Source organism: Trachemys scripta, chromosome 5 (genome assembly GCF_013100865.1).
Source record: "Trachemys scripta elegans isolate TJP31775 chromosome 5, CAS_Tse_1.0, whole genome shotgun sequence".
In the NCBI taxonomy this organism is placed as follows: domain Eukaryota; kingdom Metazoa; phylum Chordata; order Testudines; family Emydidae; genus Trachemys; species Trachemys scripta.
The window spans coordinates 97,512,931-97,538,606 of NC_048302.1; the positions used below are offsets into that span (position 1 = coordinate 97,512,931).

The 25,676-nt window shown below is 40.7% G+C and overlaps 1 protein-coding gene across 11 annotated transcripts in view; it reads right to left on the reverse strand.

The window, feature by feature from the left end:
* The window catches only part of TBC1D1 (TBC1 domain family member 1), a 184,555-nt gene that overhangs the window by 13,424 nt on the left and 145,455 nt on the right, over positions 1–25,676 (reverse strand). For all 11 annotated transcript variants that reach the window (XR_004645772.1, XM_034770846.1, XM_034770856.1 and 8 more), the window contains 4 exons: positions 20,787–20,948; positions 17,245–17,403; positions 4,254–4,498; positions 3,524–3,683 (listed from right to left, as the gene is read on the reverse strand). Coding sequence is in view for 10 of the 11 variants with exons in the window: in XM_034770846.1 (XP_034626737.1) it covers positions 3,524–3,683; positions 4,254–4,498; positions 17,245–17,403; positions 20,787–20,948 (726 nt within the window). In the remaining variant the exon portion in view is untranslated. The remainder of the gene's footprint in view (positions 1–3,523; positions 3,684–4,253; positions 4,499–17,244; positions 17,404–20,786; positions 20,949–25,676) is intronic.

Consider the following 25,676-nt stretch of genomic DNA (forward strand, 5'->3'; position numbering starts at 1 on the left):
CAATGCTGGACTTTTGCTTCTGGGAAACAACAATGATTTTTAGGAGGTGGTTTTAGTCTCACATTCTCTTCTGCTGTGACAAGACCCTAGTTCCACATACGTCATTTACTTATCTCAACCTTTTATTCCACTGTAAATTCTTTGCTTTTTAAAGCTCTATAATCTTCCAGTGGCAAATTAAAAGCAAAATACAGGATATGCAAATCTATACATTGAGGAGTCACAAATGTATTAGGTTGGGTATAAACTAAAAGCATGTGTCTTTTGTATATCTGCAGTCAAGCAGTTCACACAGGAGCATACTGAAACATGATAATTGATAATACAGTTAATCATGGATGATTGAAAAGAGGAATGCTGATTATAAACTCAGTGCATGACACTTTCATTTTCATTCCATTCCTGAACAGAATTATTGTCAGTTAGACATTGATTATTGTGAGGCTAACCTGTTTAGAACACAACCTTGTTCCTTGATTAGGTGTTGTGCTCACCATAGCTAGCTGTGTATCAAAAAATGCAGCAAATATAGATTTTATCTATATAATCTATTCCATCCTTATCACCATGGTATCTTCCAATTCCATATTTTGCATTGACTTAAATAGGAACAGGACTATTCTCCTTGAAACATATATTTATTATTTGCTTTTGTATTGAAAAAGAGACTGATTAAAAAGGTTAGGAAAGTGGTCATTTTAATGCATGAGTAAATCATTGCACCGTGTATGCTTGATCCCTCGAATCTATTTACCAAGATAGGAAATGAGAATGATTAGAGACACAGAAACAACTTCCATATAAAGAAAGCTTTAAAAGATTGGGAAGAGAGGAGACAAATGAGAGGACATGCTAAAGATATATGAATGATGAAGGGCATAGAGAAGGTAGACTGGTAAATAGAAGTGCTCATTCTCATAAGAATAAGATCATGGGAACATTCAATGAAATAGAAAAGCAGAACATTTAAAACTGATAAAGGGACATAAATACCTTTTCACGTAACATGAAGTTAGTATACGGAACTCATTGCCACATGATATTATTGAGGCCAAGTTCTTAATAGGATTTTTTTTTTTTTTTTTAAAGAACTGGACATTTACATGGATGCAGACAATGGGTAACAATTTTCAAAAAGGTGATACAGCAGCCTAAACCATGTTGGGACTTAGGTGCTTCTGAAAATTTTACTCAATAGCCAGAATTAAAATAGCCAGGGTTATTCTTCAGGGCATCACCCAATCTCTAACTAATTAAATATTATTTAGGAAGAAACTTTCCCTGTGGAGAAGTTGTTCCATAACTGTGACTGAAAGGTTTTTTGCACCACTTTCAGAAGCAGCTGGCCCAGACAATTTTGGACGCAAGCATACTGGAGTATGTGGACCACTGATTTTACAACAATTCCTATGCTCTGAAAACAATGCTTGATTGTATGTTTCTCTCGATGTGTTTCTTTGTGCCGTGAAGCTAATGTATTTCTAGGATATATAGCACCTCTGTGCTATACTGTCTCCTTGAATCTTACATGCATCAGCTCCTGCCTACTGCCTAAGCCAGTCGCTCTCCAGACTACTGTACCCCTTTCAGGAGTCTGATCTGTCTTGCATACCCCCAAGTTTTACCTCACTTAAAAACTACTAGCTTACAAAATCAGACATAAAAATACAAGTGTCATAGCACACTCTTACTGAAAAATTGCTTACTTTCTCATTTTTACCATATAATTACTAAATAGATCAACTGGAATATAAATATTGTATTTCCATATCAGTGTACAGTATATATAGCAGTATAAACAAGCCATTGTCTGTATGAAATTTTAGTTTGCACTGACTTCACTAGTGATTTTTATGTAGCCTGTTGTAAAACTAGGCAAATATCTAGATGAGTTGATGTACCCCAGGGGTACACGTACCCTTGGTGAGAACCACTGCCCTAAGCAAGCAACCAATTTGGTTGAAATAAGTCATTCTTGTTGTGTCTTATTAACTTTTGGCCACTGAATTTGTTCTTAGTGAGGCAAGTCATTCATCTAAGCATGGCTCCACTACAGTGATCCAGGCAAAAACACACTTTTTATTTCAATATGTATGTATAGTTAGTTGAGCCACCCATTTATGGGTATACTGATTTAGTCATGGGACACCAATTGCCTGGTTTCGTGCCCCTCTTGAGTATGTATTGTATTGTATTCCTAGACCACTGTGTGACAATACTGGTCTTGTTCACCTAATAATAAAATGTTAGGCATATAGCTCCTAGAATATCTAGCCCCATATTCATTGGGAGATATTGGAAAGAGAAAATGCTGATGAAAGAGATGGACCACAAGTTCTAACACAAAGGATCGAAGAGATTGATCCAGGATTCAGAATGTTGAAGTCAGGGTGGAAGCAACGTACAGAAAGTCAACAGATCTACACTACCACTTAAGTCGATATAACTTACCTCATTCAGGGGTGTGAAAACAACACCCCCCTGAGCGGTGTAAGTTACATCGACTTAAAACAGTGTCCATACCACACTACGTTGTTGGGAGACTCTCTCCCATTGACATAGCTTCCACCCCTTGCGGAGGTGGAGTAATTATGCCGATGGGAAAGCGCTCGCCCATCGGCATAGTGCATCTTCACCAGATGTGCTGCAGCACCGATGTAACACGGTAGTGTAGGCTTGCCCGAAGGTGTAAAGAGAAAGACAGAGAGACCTACTCACCACTTGTACGCAGAACTCTGTGATGTCAGTAAAAGGGGATGAGAGGGAACAGGCTCTATGAGTTCATTTATGCAAGCTAAATTGAAGGGACGGACAAAAATCTAACAGTTGCTATTATAACAAAGGGACACCAGAAATAAGATATGAGAGGATTAGTGCATATGGAATACTGGTGAACCTTGAAAATATATAAGGAATAGTTACATCAACAACAGATGTAATGCCTGCAAGAGAATGGGCAATGATGGGTCTGGAGTCAGGCAAGCAGAACAGTGTAAAATCTCAGAAAGTGTCCGACCAGATGTTAAATGAAAAGATTAGATCCACACTGAATACTTCAGGAGCAAAGTAGGCTAAAGTTAGCATGATTATACAGCACAGAACAATGTTGGTATAGCCTCACTGCAGTAATGCCAGCATTCCTTTGTGAAGGGAAAGCCTGGGACATTGCTGAAGTGGGATTTCCAACTTAATGAACGCAGGAAGGCTCAGTAATTGGGAAGTATTATAGCACTCAGCTGAAATGAGAAGAATGAGGAAATCCAAAGAGAAAAAAATTAACAATAGAGGTGAAGAGACAAGACAGTCAGTTCCAACCTTCTACTGTCTCTGAACAGCATTTTGCTATAAACTCCACACTTCACTTCCTATAAGTTGACTTTTGTCACTACACAATACATCAGTGGAAGGGACTATTAATCAAAAATAGGATAAATATTGTCTAGGTGTATGAAACAGGCTGGAACCTGTAGCAATGCAAACACAGTTTCAAGAAGACCAGAAAGGTATTTTTATGAAGAGTTACCGAACACTCTGGCAACAAATCCCAGGGGAAACTGAGAGGCAAACATGGTCAGAAACCAGGGAGCAGCATAGAGACTAGGGCCAATCTCATGCTCCTCCAAGTGATTGTAGAGATCTCTATGGTAATCGTGAAGAAGTCTGGAAAGTTGATACATCTGGATCTGCAAAGAAGAGAAAGAGAAATGAAGAACTGACTAAGAATAACAGACTAGCTGGAAGTTATAAGAACAAAGCTCATGCTACACTTTCTCATGAGAAAGGAGGAGTGAAAAATATCTACCAATTAATGTTCAAAACACACTTATAAGAAACTAAAGTAACCTGGAGCCTTTTCAGTGACTCAGTGGGTAGCACTTCATGATTGCCCACATTAACCATCCCTCTCACCCCTAAGCTGGCAGAGGTAATGCTCCCTGTTTCAGGGTTCCCTGTATTTTCTCCCTACAATAGCAAACTATGCAGGGCTATCTGAAGACACTTTCATACAAGGGCTACTTGAATGTAAATTAGTCTTAAGCAACAGAGTTGTGTGTGTTTTTCATAATTTCCCAATGGCCTCTCTCAAACTGAAACATAAATCTCTTTAAGATCTAATCCTCTTTATAGCGCCCCTTCTCCTCTTTAGTGATTCTGCAGTGGAGTCAAAAAGCAGAATCTGACAATCACATCACTAACAAATTATATTGCTATTATTAGCAGCATCCTTTTTACAGAGGCATAAATACAAATACCTGTAAAATAGTCATGTCGGGGCGATACTGTTTCCTTAGGCCCATGTCAAACATAAGAAACTTCAACATCTTAAAAGCATCTTCTTCAGTCATATGAAGCAGCAGAACTCCTGCTACAAAACTAAGGCCCTGGCAATACCCTACTTCCGGGTCCAGAAGAGAATAGGCCTTCAAAATATTGTAGAGTGACAGCTGCCCAGCTCCCAGTTGTGCTGAGAAATAAGGATGTGTTGGAAAGGTGCGTCCTGTGAAAACAACTGAGGTTAGCAATTCGAACTTTAAACAAAACAAAACAAGCTTGCTAGGTTACCAAGTTAAACAAACAATCTTTTAAAGTCAACTTTCAATGCTGACATTGTTGAATTTATTATATAAGGCAAGGAGAGCTTTTTGTACCTTAGAAATATATATTTTTTAATTTAAAAAAAAGACATGGCTTATGGACAACTGCTGGGGTCCAAATAAAGAAGTCTTAGACCAATGTTCAGCTATCTGGGCCAGATTCTGATCTCAGTTTCTCAATCATAAATTGAAGTCAGTGGTGTAAACTTCATATTTACAGTGATGCAATGATAAGAATCTGATCCTCTAAACCTAAAGCAAACAGGACCACCACTTCCCCCCTCTACTCAATTATCAATTAAAATCAGGTTTTTTAGCAAACAGAGCCATTTTATTGAACTTTCCCTACAGATTCCTATCAGTATGTAAATGATCACATTGAAGGTCTAATGTTCACAGAATATTAGCAGGTGTTTCAGAAACAGAACATTTACCTTTTTGGAAGAATAAAAAACAACCATGAGATTTCCCCCCAACAAGTTATCTGAATTCAGAGGAAGTTTTAATACTTCTTTTGTTCCAGGGCAAGTGAAGTGTCTTTTGTAGTTGCCCGCTTGTTAAATATCACCCCACCCTTCAGCTTCTGGAATGTTGCTGTATTGCTCCTGCTGGAGGTGTGCTGGCAGATAGCATCAGGGCTCTTTTTGCAAAAAGACAAAGCCTGGGGCTGGTTCTTCCTGCATTCTGGTTAGTGCTCTGAGCTACCAAGTGAAAAACCTGCATTTGATTATTTCTGAGTCTGGTCTCATGGCTGCCAAGGCTGTTAAGGAATTGAGCTCTGCAGAGGCAGTGTGATTAGCTTCCCAAGCGAAAGAGCAGCTTGCATTTTTCTGCAGGGACTTCTTTGCCTAAGCTAGAAGTTATTTTAATACATTCTGACGAGAGACCCGTGTAGCCTCTCTCTGTCAGCAGCAAGGCCCCTCTGGCACAAGTCATTCAGGGAGAAGGTATAAATTGGGGTCTGGAAAAAATCCAGTACAAAGGGGTCCTGAAAAAGGAGTGGGTGGGCTGGAAGCAATGTTGCTAATCTCACTATTTGGTGTATTTCTTAAAGCTCTAGTTGCTGCTGGAGTCCTGTAATTAGATGAAAATCAGCTTTTCCTTAAAACAAAAAAGTTTGTGGCCCTCATAACTGCAGAGAAAAAGCTTTAAAATGTGATCTAAATGCACCCTTAAAGGCTCAGATACTAAAAGGTAAATAATAAAAAACCCTACATTTATTTTTGAAAAATACTGATTTTTAAACTAATCTTGTGATTTTTGAATGCTTGAAGTTGGTAAGTTTGGGAGCAGCAAGAATACTGCAGGCATTTACCTCTGAACATGGCACATCCCTACACTGTAGCGCCAAAAAGCCACAAGCCAACAAGCTCAGCAGGAGAAAAAAGTGAATGTAAATCCAGTTATTTGTTCCACATTCACTCGTGCATTTTGGGTCAGAAGTCTCCCATTGACTTCAATAGGCTTTGAATCAAGTCCCATGAAAGGCAAAATATAAGTCACCTTAAAGTTAAGTAGACTGATTTTTTTTTAAAATGTACTGAAGCTACAACAAACTCCTAAGAGTTCTGTAACTGAAAGATGAGACCAAAAAAATCCTCTAATTTTTAGTTTATTTTGTTCATACACAAAGTGCTGTCAAATCCACACGTGAGACAATCTCAGATTATCCCCCTCGACTAGTCAGTTAAGACTTTGGAGGATCAGGACCTACATCAAATGAACCTCGTGGCTCTAAGGTGAGCAGAGATGCTCATGTGCAAGTCTTTGCAGGATTGGCCCCTCAGTTTGTATCGATTCTTCACAGAACAAGAGGGAAAAGATGTTTTTTAAAACCCCAAAACAGGAAAATGTGATTAAAAAAACAATTTAAAAAAATGGCAGAGAAACTGAGGCAGGTGCAGTACATGATTCTACATTTTTTTAATTGAGCAGAGTCTAAGCTCCTTGGGGCAGGGACTGATTTTTTGTTCCATGTTTATACAGTGCCTAGCACAATGGGATCCTAATCATTACCGCAATACCAATACAAATACATTTCAAGTAGACAGTGATCATCTGATGGTTCTGATAACAATGGCTGTACCACTGTACAATTCAGTGTGACTTCAGAATGAGAGACAAATATTTAAATATTTCTACTAATCCATAATCACAACGGGGGGAGGAATAGCTCAGTGGTTTGAGCATTAGCCTGCTAAACCCAGGGTTGTGAGTTCAATCCTTGAGGGGGCCACCTAGGGATCTGGGGCAAAATCAGTACTTGCTAATGAAGGCAGGGGGCTGGACTCGATGACCTTTCAAGGTCCCCTCCAGATCTAGGAGATGGGATATCTCCATTAATTTATTTTTATTTTATTTATTTTAACAGGATGCTCCAGCTGAACTGTATTATATTGATTCATGGCAGCTGTGCTGTCAATGCAGAGTCTTCAGTGCCTAGCAGCACACTGGGCATTGTTTAATACAATTCACGTCCTTTTGAACCTTGTTTTCTTAGGCAAGGTTAACATCAACAAGGATTTGTCTTTCTTCGCTATTCCAGCTCTGACAAGGTCAGATTCCGACACCCTTACTCATAGTTAGCTTTACCTTTCAATTCCGTGAATTCATTGGCACTTCTTGTGCTGCTCATTAGTCTTAACTATGAGCCTGGCTGTGCACCTGCTCAGGAGTGGGGGCATGAACTACTCACATTGCCAGCTGCAACACAGGGAGGGAGAAAAGGCCGGCATCTTCCAGTGGGCTGCTATTGCATGTGGGCAGAGAATGGCAAGAGCCATGGCCCAGCAATACCAGGAGGGATGAGCTGGAGTGCTGATGAGAAGCACAGTCAGGAAAGTAACAAATACTTTCCTCAGGGACAACCAACCTAATTCTCAATTACTGAGGGACAATCTCCACTTATTGATATATTTTGCTTTCCACAACCAATTCTCTGTACAACTTTTCATGAGTGATGTACCCGAGTATTCAGATTCTAATATACCTCTACCCCGATATAACGCTGTCCTCGGGAGCCAAAAAATCTTACTACGTTATAGGTGAAACCACGTTATATCGAACTTGCTTTGATCCGCCGGAGTGCGCAGCCCCACCCTCCCAGAACTGCTTTACCGCGTTATATCCAAATTCGTGTTATATCGGATCATGTTATATCGGCGTAGAGGTGTATCTAAACTGTATCATTAAATCTATTCACCTAAATTTGGGTTATTGCTGATTATGTACTTCATGTATCATATGCCTTGAAAAACAAACTCTGTATTTGTGGATAATCTAAGCACTATACCCAGATGTACAGACACTCTTTTCTCAACCTATGTATTATATAATTTTTTAAACATTAGCTTTAATAAAAATTTTAAGCTACATGTTGAGAAAATCGCTCTTGTCCTCAGAACACAGGTTCCACCACACAGCTATGCATTCTTACACAAGAATTCTTGAAGATCTATTTCAGATAAAAATATCTGATAGCCTAGAGAAATGCTAGTTGAAACATGCAAATTCTCTGTAACTACCTGTCCAGCTGTTGCTGCTTGCCTGTTCACAACATTTTTTTTACCTCTCTCCTTAGGAGTATTTAGTTTTCTTGGTTCATCTTACTAAAGTTTTAGGGCTTGGTCCATCTTTCAGATACAGCTTTCTCATACAGCTTGAAAACGTTAACGACTGAATTTATGCAAAAGCGCACAATTACTACTTTTGCCAGGACATGCATTTGTTTTATATATCTGAGCACATAACTGAGACCATGAAGAGAGAGTGTGTGCGCACACACTTTTATTAGCATAGGGCAAAAGACCTGTAGACTACTGAACCATCAAGCCCCAAAAGTCCGCTGGTGAGACATCCTATGCACTATTGACTAACTACAGGAAAGGCTAGCCAACCCCCCTCCCAAAAAAACCCACCTTCATACTGTGGAACTGACTAGCTAGAGTTGATTTCAAATAAGATCACTGAAGCCTATATTCCCTTCTCTATTCTTAGCCTATCTGTGTCACACTGGGGCATGACCCAGGTACCCCTTGGTGCCAACTGGCAGAGGAAACAGGGATTGCACAGGGTTTTAGAGGGATCCCCTGGGTTGGATATCTGCATAATAGTTCACCAAAGGTGGCACGTGAGGTCTCTACGAAGAGTCAGTTGCTCACTGGTCGACACAATCATTGTGAGATGTACATATAGATAATCCTTAAAGAGTTGGGTATCTATACTGAAAATTATGCTCTTAAGATCTTAGAGTTAAGTCAGGTCACCGAGAGGTGACATACCTTGGAAATGTTCCTGTCAGGCAGGACGTAACTGACACATATAGTTGGTCCAATATTACCATAACCACTTTGTTTCTCTAATATCCTGGTGCTGACGTGGCTACAACACTGCATACACCTATCTCCCTTTCTGGCCATTTGTGTATTGTATGTATCTCAGTGTATGCTATTTTGCAAACTGATCCAGGTGCAAATTGAGAGATTGCAAAATTTACAGGAGAGGAAATCTACAGCAGAGGGTCTCAACCTTTCCAGGCTATTGTACCTCTTTCAGGAGTCTGATTTGTTTTGCATACCCCAAGTTTCACCTCACTGAAAAACTACACCTCTACCCCGATACAACGCTGTCCTCGGGAGCCAAAAAAATCTTATCATGTTCTAGCGAACTTGCTTTGATCCGCCGGAGTGCGCAGCCCCGCCCCTCCGGCGCTCTGCTTTACCGCGGTATATCCGAATTCGTGTGATATATAGGTCGTGTTATATCGGGGTAGAGGTCTACTTGCTTACAAAATCAGACAGAAAAATACTAGTGTCACAGCACACTATTACTGAAAAATTGCTTACTTTCTCATTTTTACGATATAATTATAAAATAAAATTGGAATATAAATATTGTACGTACATGTCAGTGTATAATATATAAAGCTGTATAAACACGTCATTGTATGAAATTTGAGTTTGTACTGACTTCAATAGTGCTTTTTATGTAACTTGTAGAATTAGGCAAATATCTAGATAAGATGATGTATCCCCTGGAAGACCTCTGTGTACCCCTGGTTGAGAACCACTGATCTACAGGACCAAATAAACAGTAGGGAGCTGCCCTGTTAATGAATCCAGACAAAGGATTGGTGTGGTACATCTTGGAGTTCAAAGAAACACCTTCACCTAGAAGGCAACTGATAGCATGGCTGCCTCATGGAAGAAGGGTCATAGCCTACCTGCTATAAAGCACTGCAAGGATTTTGGATCAGCAATACTTGGTTAGACATGAGAGTATCTTGTTAATTAACTCTAGGCTCAGTCTAGAACATGTGTTAGGAGAGGGCGGAAGCTGGAAAGAGGCGTGGCGGGGGTGGGGACTTGTGGGGGAAGGGATGGAATGGGGGCATGAGGGGGCGAAGCAGGGGCAGGAAGAGGCGGGGAAGAGGCAGAGCAGGCTGGGACCAGGCCGCTCCCTGCTGCCGGTGCCAAGCCCCCCGCTATCTCTCAGGCTGCCCTGGACCCCAAATCCCCCTGAAGCATGGGGTCCCCCAACACACAGGGCCCCGGGCAGTTGCCCCAGTCTATCCTATGGACAGCCCAAACATTAGTGGAGCCGGGCCCACGTTCCTGAATATTGGTGGAGCACGGGCACCACGTGCCCATATAACTTGCCGCCTATGTGCAGTGGGTCCTGCGAGGTATAGAGTAGAGTGCTTGTGTGTTGCCTGTGGCCGGTGAAGATGGGGAGCTGACCAGGGCAGGCACAGTCAAGGCTTCCTGATGCTAAGGACAGGTGGTGCCTCACAACACTAGGTACCGCTGGGAAGTGTCACATTGGGACCATTCTTAAAAGTTATTAAAGGCAGATCAATGGCCACTGCTCAGCCAACAAACTGTACAACCGGAAGTGCTCTATATTCTTTTTCTTTTTTCTTATTTTTTGTGCTGCTAAATGTAGGAATGCAATAGGCTAATAATCCTCAGCACTGGCTGTGACAGAGCAGTGGCACTGGGTAACACAAATATTTAAATACTCATAATGTGAATTGCAAGCAGTTGGTTGGCAGCCGTAGAAGTAATATCATGATCAAATCTACGTCAGCCAAAAACCCTGCACAAAAATGTCCTCATTTTAATGTGCTTTTGGCTTTTTACTATCAGCCATAAACCAAACAGCTTTGTAATATAACAAAAAATATTTAGTCAGATTACCTCTCCTTTATTAGTAATTAACCATCTCTCTCCACTTTTCCAAAGAATGCTAAGCTCTTTGTAAAAAGCAACAGAGGGTCCTGTGGCACCTTTGAGACTAACAGAAGTACTGGGAGCATAAGCTTTCGTGGGTAAGAACCTCACTTCTTCAGATGCAAGCTCTTTGTAGTAGATGCAAGTGTGGCCATCCACCAACTAGAGGGGAGAGGAAACATTCTTCTCTACCATACAACATGTGTGTCACTTTAACTAATCCTAGCTAATTCCCTCACAGCTTGGTACCTGTGTAAGCTCACCTGCCTCTGCTGAAGGAATTTACCTCTGTTCCTCACAAGTAAGAGCTTGTCTACACATGGAGTTGTTCAGGTACAACCCTAACCACTAAGATAATCTCTTAGAACCTCAGAGTTATGAACACCAGAGTTACAAACTGATCAGTCAACCAAACACTTCATTTGGAACCAGAAATATGCAATCAGGCAGCAGCAAAGACACCCCCCCCCCCCAAAAGAAAATACAGTACAGTGCTGTGTTAAACCTAAACTACTAAAAAATAAAGGGAAAGCAGCATTTTTCTTCTACCTAGTAAAGTTCAAAGCTGTATTAAGTCAATGTTTGGTTGCAAACGTTTGGAAGAACCATGACGTTTTTTTCAGAGTTACAAATAACCTCCATTCCCGAGGTGTTCATAACTCTGAGGTTCTACTGTATTTCAGGAAAGGATGTAAAACCTCCTCATACCCAACTACTTCTGGTGAAAGTCTGTAGTACATTTAAAATGGCCTGATTCTAGGTTTAAAGTATAGTTCATTCAGTTATACTCTCTATACAAAGAATTGTAGTTTGTCTTCCCACATGCATATTATTGCCAAAGTTTACTGATTTTATTAGTCTCAAACACAATTTTACCATAATACTTGGTTACTGGGGAAACCAACCTAGGGCCCCAATCCCACAAGGGGTTGAATACGGCTCTGTGCTGATGCAAAAAAATAAAAATAAAAAGATCCAATTGCAGGGTCAGAATCTGAAGGCTCAGTTGTGCCCAACCTCTCAGAGAGGGCAAAGACTGTATACTGTATCGATCACAACTTCTATATGAAGAATCAGGCCATGGCCAACCTATTCCACACCAGCCAGTGATATTAGATAGGGGAAGACGGAGAAAATGTTATACCCTCTTCAGCAGCCATGCTTTCTTGCCACTCCTGAAAGCATCGACCTTGTATGAGGCACAGTGCCTCGCAGGTGCTCTTGCTGGAGTGGTGAGTGCATCTCCCTAACATGGAGCTGAGGTTTAATGCAGCAGTTTAGCCCCTATTGCTCTCAGCTAAATTACTATTCTAAAAAAATTCTTTATTGGACTAATAATAATAATAATAAATATGAGGTCCACTAGGTTAGCTATGTGCTACCTCTTTAGGATTACCAAACGTCATCTAAAATGCACAACGTGTATTAGTCATTTAGATTAAAGCAAAAAGTTGTACCTATTTTCCCTCAAGTTTTAACCAATTAACCAAATGACAGTTGGTTAGCTATTTACAATTCATGCCTTCCATAAATGACAACAGTTTCATTACAATTTTTAGTAATCGATCCTAAAGATTATTCTTTCATGGACACGTGAAAAAAACCAAACCATAAACCACATTCTCCTTCCATAGTACTCTGAAATAAAGGACCAGTTTATTCATTTATTATTGTAGAATTCAATGCATGTTCTTTAGTCTTAGAGTTAATCAGGGATTACAACCAAGGAATAGTTGGAGTCTTCTTAGAAAAATAGATTAAATGTTTGTGTTTGAGACTGTATACTGCATTAAAACAATATCTAGGAGGAAAAAGGAGAATATTTATTTGAATTCTAATATGTTTTCAACAGGGCTACAAACCACAACACACCAAGTAATTATGGCTATGTAGGCAAAATTTTAATTGCCCTTCAGCCCCTAGCAGATTACTCCTGGGGGAATTCCATGCCAAAAAATTCTGTGCACAATATTTCAAAATTCTGCATATTTTATTTGTTAAAATAATACCAAAATAATTGAAACTGGCCTGATTATATTGTAATTTATTTTCGAATATCTATCAGCAAGTATTCCTGTAACAATACAGACAACAAAAAAGATTCAGGAAATGTTTTTTGACAAACAGATTCCTTACTAGGCATAGTAATACTGAACGCTGAATGCAAATTAATTTAAACTACAATACAGAAACGTATTTCCTGCACCCCTCAAAAGCAGTGCAAAGGCTGGGGGAAGAAGGGGGTGGTAACAGAGGAGCTGAGGGACGTAATTGCTGAGAAGGAGCCTGGGTGTGATCTTGGAAAGTTGTTGGGTGCGAATGGGAAAAGTATGCAACAGAGAGTTTTTTGTGGGGGAGGGACTGTTAGGGAGTTGGGGAGCCTCCCCCGTGCAGACCCTGGCTGACCCCTAGCCTCTCCCATTTAGTCAAGCACATCTGTCCTTGTATGTCCCTGCATCCCCACTCAGCCACCGCTCCTCCCCCCATCCTCACGTGTCCCTGCATCCCCACATAGCCAACCCGTCTCCCTCCAGCCCCAATTGTCCCTGCACCCCCACTCAGCTACCTGTGCTTCCCCATCCCTATGTATCCTGCACCCCCACTCAGCCCACCATCCTCTCCTGTCCCCATATGTCCCTGCACCCCCTGGTCCCCGCAGCCCCATGTGGCCTTGCACCCCCACTCCCATTTAGCCCCTAGCTCAATGCTGTCACCCCACTAGCTCCTGTGACCCCACCCCATCTGTTCCCACCACTAGCCCCTCCACTAGTCTACGTGACCCCCCCCAGCAGCTCCTCATGCCCTGCTCTATCCATCCCCCTTATATCCCGTACATCTTTACTTGGCCCCGGGGCAAGGAGCTGTGAGTAAGGCAGCCTCTCCCCCTTCCTCTCCACAGTTGGCTTAGCTGGCTGCCCTCTCTTCTGGTGCCACAGCATCCCCTGAAGGGCGAAAGATGTAATTGCAGCACCTTCCTGGCAGAACATATTTTCTGCGGTGGGAGGGGAAAGTAGTCTGTAGGGGACATGAATTCTGTGCATGCAAAGTGGCACAGAATTCCTCCAAGTGTAGTAGATGCCCCAAGATATCTGGGTTCCAATGAGGAAAGACAGCCAACGGTAAGGATAAGCCTGTGGCTGGGATCATGGAAGATAGGGACAGTCAAGGGAAACATATCTCGGAACAGAAAAAACAAATCTCTTTTGGGTGGAAGGTATATAGTGCCAGTGGGGAGGAGAGGCTGGAGTTGGTAGGGAACTACCGTTGAAAGAGGAGAAAGACTGCAATAGAAAATACCAGGAGAGGACAAGAAAGCAGCCTAACAAAGTTTGTGAAACAAAATGGCCGACTCATGAGTGAACATGGCTGGTATGCTGGTTGGAGAAGAGCATCGCTGCTGGTCACAGCTCTTAAGAGGTCAGTCTTGGCAATGCGCCGACATAATAGTGTTCAATAGGGATCCACATCTTAAAGAACACATGCTTTTAGGATTCAAAGTCTTTTGAGCTTAGTCCTCTTTTGTGTTTTGGGGCGGAACTGTTATATTTTGGCAATTTGAGAGAGAGAAGTAATGCTGACAAGGACCGAGAAAAGGAAAAGGAAAATGAACTGATATGTATGAAATAATGTCTTTTGGGTGGCCAAGGACTGTCACCTTTAACTCCCTCTCACTCTTAATAAAATAAGCTCAAATCACTCCTCCTTAACCCCACCCTAAAACAACAGTTTCACACAATTTAGTCTTAGTATCTTGTATTTCATCCTGATATTATGAACACCCTGACAAGCTTTAAATGAGATACAAGAATGAAATGGAAGGTGAGTACAGACAAAGATTTTCTAAAATGTTTGCCTAAGGTTAAGACTCCTAAATCCATAGTAACTGGCTTGACTAACAAGGGTGCTGAACATTCAATAGCTCCCTATGAAGCCCAAGGGCAACTGCTGAGTGCTCACCACCTTTGAAAGTCAGGCTGCTTGTTCAGGTGCCTAGATATGAATTTAAGAACCTAATCTAGGCTCCTCTTTTTAAAAACCTTGACCATAGTGTGACGCTGGCAGACCAGATGCCAGCTCATGCCAAGGCCTCAAGCCTCACTGAACACTTACAAATTCATAGCTGGAAACCAGTCTTCCTTACCTGTGTGTCAGCATTATCAAAATAAATGTTAGATGTTATGTTGATAAGAATGTGTTTAGTGTTTTCTGAAATGCTTGTAGGATGCTGCATGGTATTGTTCTCACTCAGCTATATGGAGATATACCTATCTCATAGAACTGTAAGGGACCTCAAAAGGTCATCGAGTCCAGCCCCCTGCCTTCGCTAGCAGGACCAAGTACTGATTTTTGCCGCAGAGCCCTAAGTGGCCCCCTCGAGGATTGAACTCACAACCCTGGGTTTAGCAGGTCAGTGCTCAAACCACTGAGCTATTCCCTCCCCTGGTTAAAAGGGATTTGAACTGGGGTCGCCTACTTCTTAGCTGGATACTGTGACCACTGAGCTATGGAATATCCCATGTTGTAAAGCGAAAGCAATCATTTGCATTGTAAACCTCTGTAACTATTTTCAGAGTAGCAGCCGTGTTAGTCTGTATCCGCAAAAAGAACAGGAGTACTTGTGGCACCTTAGAGACTAACAAATTTATTAGAGCATAAGCTTTCGTGGACTACAGCCCACTTCTTCAGATGCATAAGTTATGTTATAAATTTGTTAGTCTCTAAGGTGCCACAAGTACTCCTGTTCTTTTCTCTGTAACTATGTAACTCATCAAACAGGAAAAAAACATTGTGTAATGAAAATGATGGTGGTCTGACAAGAAAATGTTAAATTCTGTTAATTAAATGCAAATGAGCCATTGTATGGAATCAAAGATCAAAGTCTTTAAGCGCATTCACCCTCCACATGAAGAAGGGACCTGTGTGGGGACTGTCAGTTTGGTTTCTATGAGAATAAGCTATACATCGGACACAAGGAAAAATCCTTCATATCTGGAGTGTCCGGATCAGTGGTTCTCAACTAGTGGGCCAATTAGCACACAGCTGCGGGTCCAGGGGTGGGGTCCAGGTTCCCAGTTACCCAACACGGTGGGGTTCAGGACTGCAGCCTGGCTCTGTGAGCTCCGGGGCAGCTGCGCAGGGGGTGTCTGGGGCTTCCGGCCGGCCCCATGGGGTCAGGTGCAGCCGCCCGGCCCCGCAAGCTCCAGGGCAAGCATGCCACAGGAGTCTGGTGCCCAGCGGGCTGGGCATGTGGGCAGCTGGCTGGCCCTGCACAGCGGGGGTCAGGGGCAGGGCTGCCGCTGTCATGCCACTAGGTCCCTGCGGCCCAGGTAACACATTGTGGGCCACGATAGATAAGTTGAGAACCACTGGTCTGGATTCTAACAGAGCAGAATAACTGAACAAGAAGTTTGAGATCTCCAGAGTTACTCTGGGTAGCCCTTAAAGACTGTTAGGAAACGGTCAGAGTACAACATCTTTGCTGCTTTTGAAATTACAGACCGTGACTCACATGTACATATATTTTTACCTGCTTTAACCTCTCAATAACTCTCATTCCTTTTTCTTAGCTAATAAATCTTTGGTTAGTTTACTATGGAAGTAACTTCTATAGCGTTGTCTTTGGTGTGAGATCTATGTGCAAACTGACCTGGGTGAGTGACTGGTCTCTTGGGAGTCAGTGTAAACTGAATATTTTGTAATTTTTGGTGTAAGTGACCATTTATCACATAGTCCAGCTTGCCTGGGTGGCAAGATAGTTTCCTTCGACACTCCAGGCTATCTGTGACTCCACTATAAGACTATTGTATTACTTTGGGAGTTCACATTTGGTTCTGGGTTGGTGAAATCTAATGATAGAACATACCCCGTGTGGGAGGGTGTCTGCCTTGCTTTTTGACAGTCTGCCCGGAGGTTGGCATTCTGGTCGTGAGCCACTCCAGACAGCATGACACATAGTATTTTAGAGGAGAAACTGAGTGAGACTCAATAAATATCTTGCAAGATATTTGAACTTCCGTCAGAGAGAGTTGTTTTACCAAGATAAAACACCTATTTTTAAACAAGCCTCAACTCTTACAAACAGATTTGATTCCCTGACAGTTTCTGTCCCATTGACATTAGCAGCTCCCTGTCAATATCTGAAGTATAGCTGCATTAATCACATATACCAAAGTGCTTATTAATGCCCTATCTAATGAGAGGAGATTGTAGAACATTTCTGTATTTGAAATATGGATTTAATGATTTGCTAATAATGTGAAGTAATTATTGTCAGTTATATCAGATTAAAATCACTTCTCACCCATAATCTGTTATTAACCCAAGAAACATTTTTACTAGTGATTTTCTTTGTTAGAATTCTCCAGCTCCAAAGGTTGTGAAACTTTAGTTCTCATTTCACAATACTGCTGTAGACTTACCAAGGTCGATAAGTATTGCATGTTGCTGGGAAGTTAATTGTTTTAAGAGTTCTTTGTAGGGAGTGTCCTTTGGCTGCTGCTTACTTGGAAACTGATGTTTAAGATGGTATTGTTCTGCTAAAAACTTCCAGATCTCACCCCTGTGATGACGTGGTACTCCTTGCAAGAAAGGGGAAAAAATAAGGGTGAGTAGGAAATACATTACTCTTCTAATCACACGAGTTAAAATATGTCTCAAGTAAACAGTCCAGTAGAACCTGAGAGTTCTGAACCCCAGAGTTACGAACAACCTCCATTCCTGAGGTGTTCATAACTCTGAGGTTCTACTGTATTAGCAGGAGTGAGGCTTGGGAGATCTATCTAACAGAAATTATCTGTAACATTCCAAGTTATACACCCTGCGAAAGACTATAGAAGCTGGTTATACAGCACGCCTACCTAGTTGGAATTCAGGTTGATCTGGTTTGCAAAATGTACCCTCTTTCCCCCACCTGCCAAAGCATAAAAATCCTAACAGGGGAGGCGCACACTGGTCATGGGGTTGGCCTGGCAGCTGCATGAAGCTGAAATTAGCATTATACATCCATTTTGAGAGAAAAGCACCATTAACAAACAGCTGCTGTACCAGCTTCCTTACGCAAGTACCAGCCACATAGGCCTCTAAGCAACCTAAGACTGTCAAACTGTGAAGTTACTAGTCTTCTCCACAGCTTTCCAAGCTGAAGTACACAACTTAAAGCTTTTTGATGGAATTGATATAGATTACTTTCTAATACCACAAACTGCACTGTTGTCCTTCTGGTTGGCACAAGGTACAGTGCACTAGGATTCATGCACACCGTAAGCACCCAGCATGTGCGATTCAGACATCATCTAGAGATTAAAACACAGGCCTGACAGTTAGGAGACATGTGTCCTATTCCTACTTCTGCTACAGGCTTGCTGTGTCACCATGTTTTAAAGCCTCACTTTCCCCATCTGGAAGAGGAGATAATGCTACTTTCCCAAATCACATAGGTGATGGGAGGCTTAATTCATAATTACTTGCAATGCACTGAAATCTGTAGACAGAGAAGTGCAAAGTATTATCATAACTAGGGCCCTACCAAATTCACGGTCCATTTTGGTAAATTTCATGGTCATAGGATTTTAAAAATCATAAGTTTCATGATTTCAGCTATTTAAATCTGAAATTTCATGGTATTATAATTGTAGGGGTCCTGACCCAAAAAAGAGTTGTGGGGGGGCCACACGGTTATTGTAGGGTGGGTTGCGGAACCACTATACTTACTTCTGTGCTGCTGTTGGCTTTCAGCTCACGAAGAGTTGCTTTCAGAGCTGGGCAGCTGGAGAACAGTGGCTGCTGGCTGGGATCCCAGCTCTGAAGGCAGAGCTGCCGCCAGCAGCAGCGCAGAATTAATGATGACATGGTATGCTATTACCACCCTTACTTCTGTGCTACTGCTGGTGGGGCACTACCTTCAGAGCTGGGCATCTGGCCAACAGCCGCTGCTCTCTGGCTCTACCCAGCTCTGAAGGCAGTGCAGAAGTAAGGGTGGCAATACCGCAATTCCCCCCTAAAATAACCTTGCAAACTCCCTGCAACTCCTTTTTAGGTCAGGATCCCCAATTTGAGAAAAACTGGTCCCCCCTGTGTAATCTGTATAGTATAGGGCAAAAGACCAGATTTCATGGTCTGTGACATGTTTTTCATGGCTGTGAATTTGGTAGGGCCCTAATTATACTGGGTTAGGCTCTGTTACTATTCAACATGCGTAATTGTACTTTACACTAAGAAGTCAATAGGACTACTCAAAGCATAAAATTCTACTCAATGTAAATAAGGATATTCCAATCTAATCTTAAATGTGTTGGAATCAAGGGTTCAGTTTTAGAGTAATCTATGGAGTTGTGGTTTTTATTGTTTCTTTTGGTAAATATTTAAAACATAGGAAGAGGTCAATACAGGAGGTCAAAATTAACTCAATTATCAAATACGGGCTGAGTGAAGTGAGACCAAAACTTTTTTCTTTTTTTTTGGGAGGGAGGGAGAGGAATGCAGATTCTGCTTCACTAAAACAACTTTTGTCAATTTCACTCAATTGTTTCAACTGGGTGAAAAACATAAATGTTTCATTTTTGATATTTGTGAGAAAAATTATTTTTATTCAAAACAGCTTTGTGTTTTGAAATTTCTTTTAATTTTATTTTAAATTAAAAAAAAAACATTGAAAGGTTGAAATCAAAGATGTTTTGTTAAACAAAACAAAATTTTCCTTAACTTTTCAGAATTGCCCATGAACTGAAAAAATCTGTTATTGGCCTAGCTCTAGAAGAAATATATACAAGAAAAATTTTACAGTACTTCCTTACATAAAAACTAAAATGAATAAGTATTTTTCTGATATGTATTTTTAATAGACCATCGTTATCTTCAGATCATTACTTTATAATGAAACTTCAGTAGGAACAAGTTAAGAGCAAAACTGATATTTGAAGCAAAACCACAGCACAATGTACAAAGGGAGTATTTTCACAAACTACTTTCAGTGTTTTTAACTTGGTTACTGAATAAAAACACATCAAATGGTGTAAACAGGCTTTTGGAGTCACTGAAGGAACCAGATTCTGTTCTCAGTTACGCTCCTGCAATTCCATTAGCTTCAATTGGGTGAATAGGTAATTGACAGTAGACTTTGGCCAACAGTATAAATCTATTGCTACTGTATACACCATTATAGATCAATTAAATCCCCTTCAGGGCAAATAGTTGATAAATTATTCCCATATCAATTATAGCTGTGCACACTGCAACATCCACATAAACAAGGTATTTAGTCCAGCTTTTCCACAATTGAAGATATTTTGTATTTAGATTCTATTATTGACTAAGACTCATACTGGTTGAAGCAAGCAGATAAATATATTTAGTATAACAGTAAAAAGTTACTAGAAAAAACTCATTTTGAATTAGGATTTGTTGTATAATATATGTTTGTTAAATTCTGCCTTTTTTATTTTTTTTTTTGGCCATTCAGCTCATGTTTTCCTCCCCGTTTTTTTCTTTTTTGGTGGAGTTTCTTTCTAAAATCAATGTAAAGGACATTTTGTTCACGGTCAGGAATTAAGTTAGAAACTTGAAGCCTCACACTGGTATTTTGGAATTATAAATCAACTGGTCTGGTGTCACTTGCCTATCTAACAATGGATAGATAGACAGACTCAACAATTTTGCTGTCCAAATCTCTTTTCCCTTTAGGATGAAGTTTATTACAAGTGAATGTCACATACTTTATACTCAGCTCCATGGTTGCAACCATGGTTTAAAATCAATGGGGGCGGCACATGTGTAGCTAAGGGTCAGTGGACCTCAAATGTATCAATTTGAACAGTGACAATTGTTTATTTAGACCACTGTGAACACCCCCATTTAATAAGGTGATAAGAGAGAACTGATATTGGTAGAGAAAAGCAATTAGAGTGACTTCTAACATTAAGTTGTACATGAATTCCACCATTTCAAAAATATAGGCTATGCTTACCTCGCCCAACAGCAGAATGTATTGTTTCCATGTCAATTTTTGTCTTTGACCTTCCTGGTGTACTCAGCATTTTTTCCCAAACCAAAGTTACATCTTTCAAGCACGGAGTGATTTCTTCATAATCAAGTTTCAGACGCCTGTTCAGCAAATTGTTTTCAGAAGCTAAGAAATGATATTAACAGTGTACCAGTTAAGGCTTTACAATACTATCAAACAGATTCACTTACACAGGGCCTTATCATGCAAACATCCACACTGATGCCTGTCTACATAACTGAAGATGTAGAACTTTTGACAAGCACCGTAAGAACTTCAGGATGCTTTTTTGTTTTAAACTGTTCTAGTTGTGCCGTTCTGTTGGAAGCCATTCTGTTAAGATACATTCTGCATGGCAGCTCAGATGAAGAGCCTCACAACTAGTAAAATCTTTAAAACTGAAAAAGACATTGAAGATGGTTAATGAAATAGGCAAGATATCAAAATTGTCTAACTTTTTCCTCTTCACAAAAAGGATTTAGTGTAAACAAGACCAAAACTGAATATAAGATATAAAAGTAATGTAGTCTGCCCCTTTGTAAGCTACTCTCCCTTTCGATTCAGAATTATCGAGGAGTACTGCTATTTATTAGGAGTACAACATAGTTACAACAGAGTACATGCCATAATAAAAGTCTGTGGCAAGTCTACCGAGAATTTTAGGGATAGCATTTTTTAACAGGATTTTGAAGGGATCAGGGAGTCAGTTGATTTTGTTGGAGGATGTTGGTGATATGGTCAGAGTCTTTGCACATGTTGGAAAGTGAGCAGAAGCACTATTTTGAGCATGTGGAGGCTTGGGGAGACCCTAGAAATGAGAGAGAGACAAGAGGAGATAAAGGGTATGTCTACACTATAGACACCCGCTCTGGCTTGTGGGGCTCGGGCTAACTGTGGTGTCAGCAGGATCCTAGTGCCTGGGCTGTAGCCCGAGCCTGAATGTTTACATTGCAATTAAACAGTCCCTTAGCCTGAGTCAGCTGGCACAGGCCAGCTGCAGACTTTTGATTGCTGTGCAGGCATTCCCAAAGAGGAATGAGGATTTAAAGTTTTAAAAAAATTAACTCATATTAAATCCCAAGCAGCTCTCCTGTGTTGAAACCATGTTTAAAAAGTAGTGTCATAAAGTTTCCATCTCTCTAATGATGTTTGTGTGATATATGCAGAATACCTTGTTGCTGTGACGATGCATTACTGTAATGCATTACAGTGTACCGACATTCTGAGGACATATTACCATACATCATAAGACTACTGTCACTTTGGTGATTTAATACCATAATACTTCATCAAAACAACACTCCTATTTATTACTGTGTTGAGACAATCTAAGGCTTGGTCTACACTACCCCCCTAATTCGAACTAAGGTACGCAACTTCAGCTACGTGAATAACGTAGCTGAAGTTCGAAGTACCTTAGTTCGAATTAGTTCGAACTTACCTTGGTCCACACGCGGCAGGCAGGCTCCCCCGTCGACTCCGCGGTACTCCTCTCGGCGAGCTGGAGTACCGCAGTCGACGGCGAGCACTTCCGGGTTCGACTTATCACGTCCAGACTAGACGCGATAAGTCGAACCCAGAAGTTCGATTTCCAGCCGTCGAACTACCGGGTAAGTGTAGCCAAGGCCTAAGTTAAAAAGGACAAAGTAATTTTTTAATAGTTTAACTCTCAATTGTTAAAGCTGTTTATACAAATTTAAGTCTTGTTTTCCTTGCTGGTTTTTCCTCTCTCCCATTTGCTGTAGTCAGTATATTGAGAACAATACTTAAAAAATAAATTAATTTACAGAATCTCTGATCATGCCAAAATACTTTGTGTAACAGCACTATTGACTGTGTCATTACAGCTCTGGGTATAGTTTGTTATATAACTACTGCCACTGAAGTTTTTAAAGCACTGATTTTTGTGGGTCATATGAAGCAAGTGCTATTTTTCAATTTGTCAGAAAAGAATGGTAAATTGGATATAGTTAGAAAATTTTCACCTTTAAATTATATAACAATTCAGGCCCTGATCCTGCCAGCTTTTATGCACGTGAACAACTCAGTGGAATTACTTGAGTGAGTTAAATTATGAGTTTTTGCAGGATCAGGGCTGTTTAGTTTCCCAATGAATCAATTTGTAGGCCTTTTATGACATTTCATTAATCTGAATAACCTAAATCCTTGAAATGTATTTAAAAATTTGTTTTGTTTATAAATCCATTTTGAGGTAACAGGTTTCCTAGAAAGTAAGTTAAAGGCATCAGTAGAGACTTTAATCACGGCAGTGTTTTCCAGGGCAAGCGAGCCCATCTTATAACTTACTTTACTGGGGCTCAGGCAAGCAAAAGTAACCAGTGAATCCAGCTGTTTTGTTTCACATCCCACACTAGTATGATATACTCTTCTAGAATGCTATCTGGCCTTAGGAGCATAGATTGCAGCACTGAATACTGAATTCAGACTGTGTAGGGAAGATTACGCAAACTAAACAGTTACACTCATATGGCACAAGACTGAATTCCCACTTCTGTTTCAACTATGTGGTTTTTCCTCCTCCCAAGTTAACTACGTAGGAATTTACAAAATTAAAAACAAAAATGCTTCACCCTTACTGGATATTATTATAATGACCACCATTTTCTAGCTGGATAAACTGAGTCACAGGGACATCACAGATTAGATTTACAAAGGCATGTGCCTAAAGATGCAGACAGGTACCTTACAAAAACACCTAATCGGGTTAGGCGCTTAACTCCCATTGAGTTAGGTGCCTAACCTGCTTATGTACATCTGTAAACCTCACTGGGTACCTGACTGCATCTTTAGGGGCTTAAATACACCTCTACCTCAATATAACGCGACCCGATATAACACGAATTTGGATATAAAGCGGTAAAGCAGTGCTCCGGGGGGGGGGGGGGGGGCTGCGCACTCCGGTGGATCAAAGCAAGTTCAATATAACGTGGTTTCACCTATAACACGGTAAGATTTTTTGGCTCCCAAGGACAGCGTTATATCGAGGTAGAGGTGTATTTAAGCCACTAAAGATGCAGTCATGTCTTTAGGGAGATAGCTCCAAGTGACCTGCCCAAACCTTTGATGATGTCAAATATGAAATTGCTTAACATTAATCTTCAAGATAACTGACTGCAATTATGAGAAGAACTAACATGAAAATTAGTGGTATAGTTTACTATATGCTTCTAATCTCTGTCTGTTACCCTAAATTTTCTGATAAAGAACCTCTATGTTTTCATACTCAAAAGTCCTTAAGATTGATTTGTTTTAGGATTTGAAATGATGCATTCTAACTAGAAATTATTATTTAAAATGCTTGTAAGAGGTCGCTTTTTTCGTGTTTGTCTGTTTCCAAATCACAGTTGCCAACTTTCACGTGGTAAATAAGCACCCTGTCTTTCACAATAAGCCAAAAATCAAGCTAATCTCATTTCAAAACAAGGCCAAAACAAGCCAATCCCTAAGAACCCCAACATTCTATGTGACTAGATCCCCCCAGCATGCAGTCTGGGACTGTGGTAGGCCCTCTGTGCACCCCTGACTCTCTCTCCCCCCCTTGTTCCTGCTTGCCGGGAGCAACAAGCAACAAGCCAAAAACTAGCCAACAAGCAACTCACAAGTCAAGTAAGCCAAAAACAAGCCTGATTTCTGCATTTTTTTTTAATTTTTTTTTTTGCGGGTTTGGCATGTCTGTTCCACATATCCATCCTGCTATGCCAAAGGTATGGTTAAAAAACCCAAACATAAATTTTATCCAGAATTTTCTTTTAATATACCAGGATTTGATTCCGAAGAAAGGAATGTGCGGGGAGGGGGAGTAGGAGGGCCATTTGGCCTGGGTCTCAAGCTCAAAGGGGGCCTCAAATTTAGACATTTGTTAATTCTTTGGCATTTGATAAGTTTGATAAGTTTCACAACTTGTTTTTATGACAAGTTTCAGAGTAACAGCCGTGTTAGTCTGTATCCGCAAAAAGAAGAACAGGAGTACTTGTGGCACCTTGTTAGTCTCTAAGGTGCCACAAGTACTCCTGTTAACTTGTTTTTATGTGCATCCCTATCGGACCAGAAAAGCATTTGTTAAATAAAAAAATATTCAAATTATGTCTCACTCTTTTTTTGATGCCTTACTTTGTTTTCGTGTGTTGTCTTTTTTTTTTTTTTAAACTTTGGCTAGGGTCCTCAAAAGCTGGAAGTGGCCTGGGCCCCTCTGGACCTCAGAGAGGGCCTGCCCAGGGTCATATAAAGTTGGCCCAGGAATGGAATTACAACCACAAAACAAAGGACACATCTACATGGGGACTTTTGGTGAGAAGCCATGAGAGGAGTTAGTGAAACTAGGATACAAAAAGAAACCCTAAAGATTAAAAGAAAGCAATGCACCTTTATTTTTGTAATGGTTGGCTGCAAATTAAAAAAAAAAGTCTAACTCCTTAACTTCTCTTCTTCTCTTTCCTCCTCTTCACACTGCCATCATGGCTGTTTACCTTCAGTACTGCTGAAAGCAAGGCTTCAAAGAATCTAACCTCCTGTGACCTCACTCTTCAATTTCTGCAGTCTAGAGATGTCCCTTCTTCAAATGATGAGACTTTTGCAGTGAACGTGAGCAGTGCTAGTGACACAGGAGGTTTGTGCAGAGAATAACATACAAATAATGTGATTTATTCTCCCGTAGGTCTGCACATCTACCTACCAAAGGGAGGGAGCTCCAGACTGAAGGGAAAAAAATTGTCTGTTGCTATGTTAGCCAGGACTACTCCTTTCAGATCAGTGTTTAGACTCACCGTACTGTTATGGTCAACAAATATGCAATATGTAATTAGAGATGAGCCAAACTACTATAGCAAAATTAGA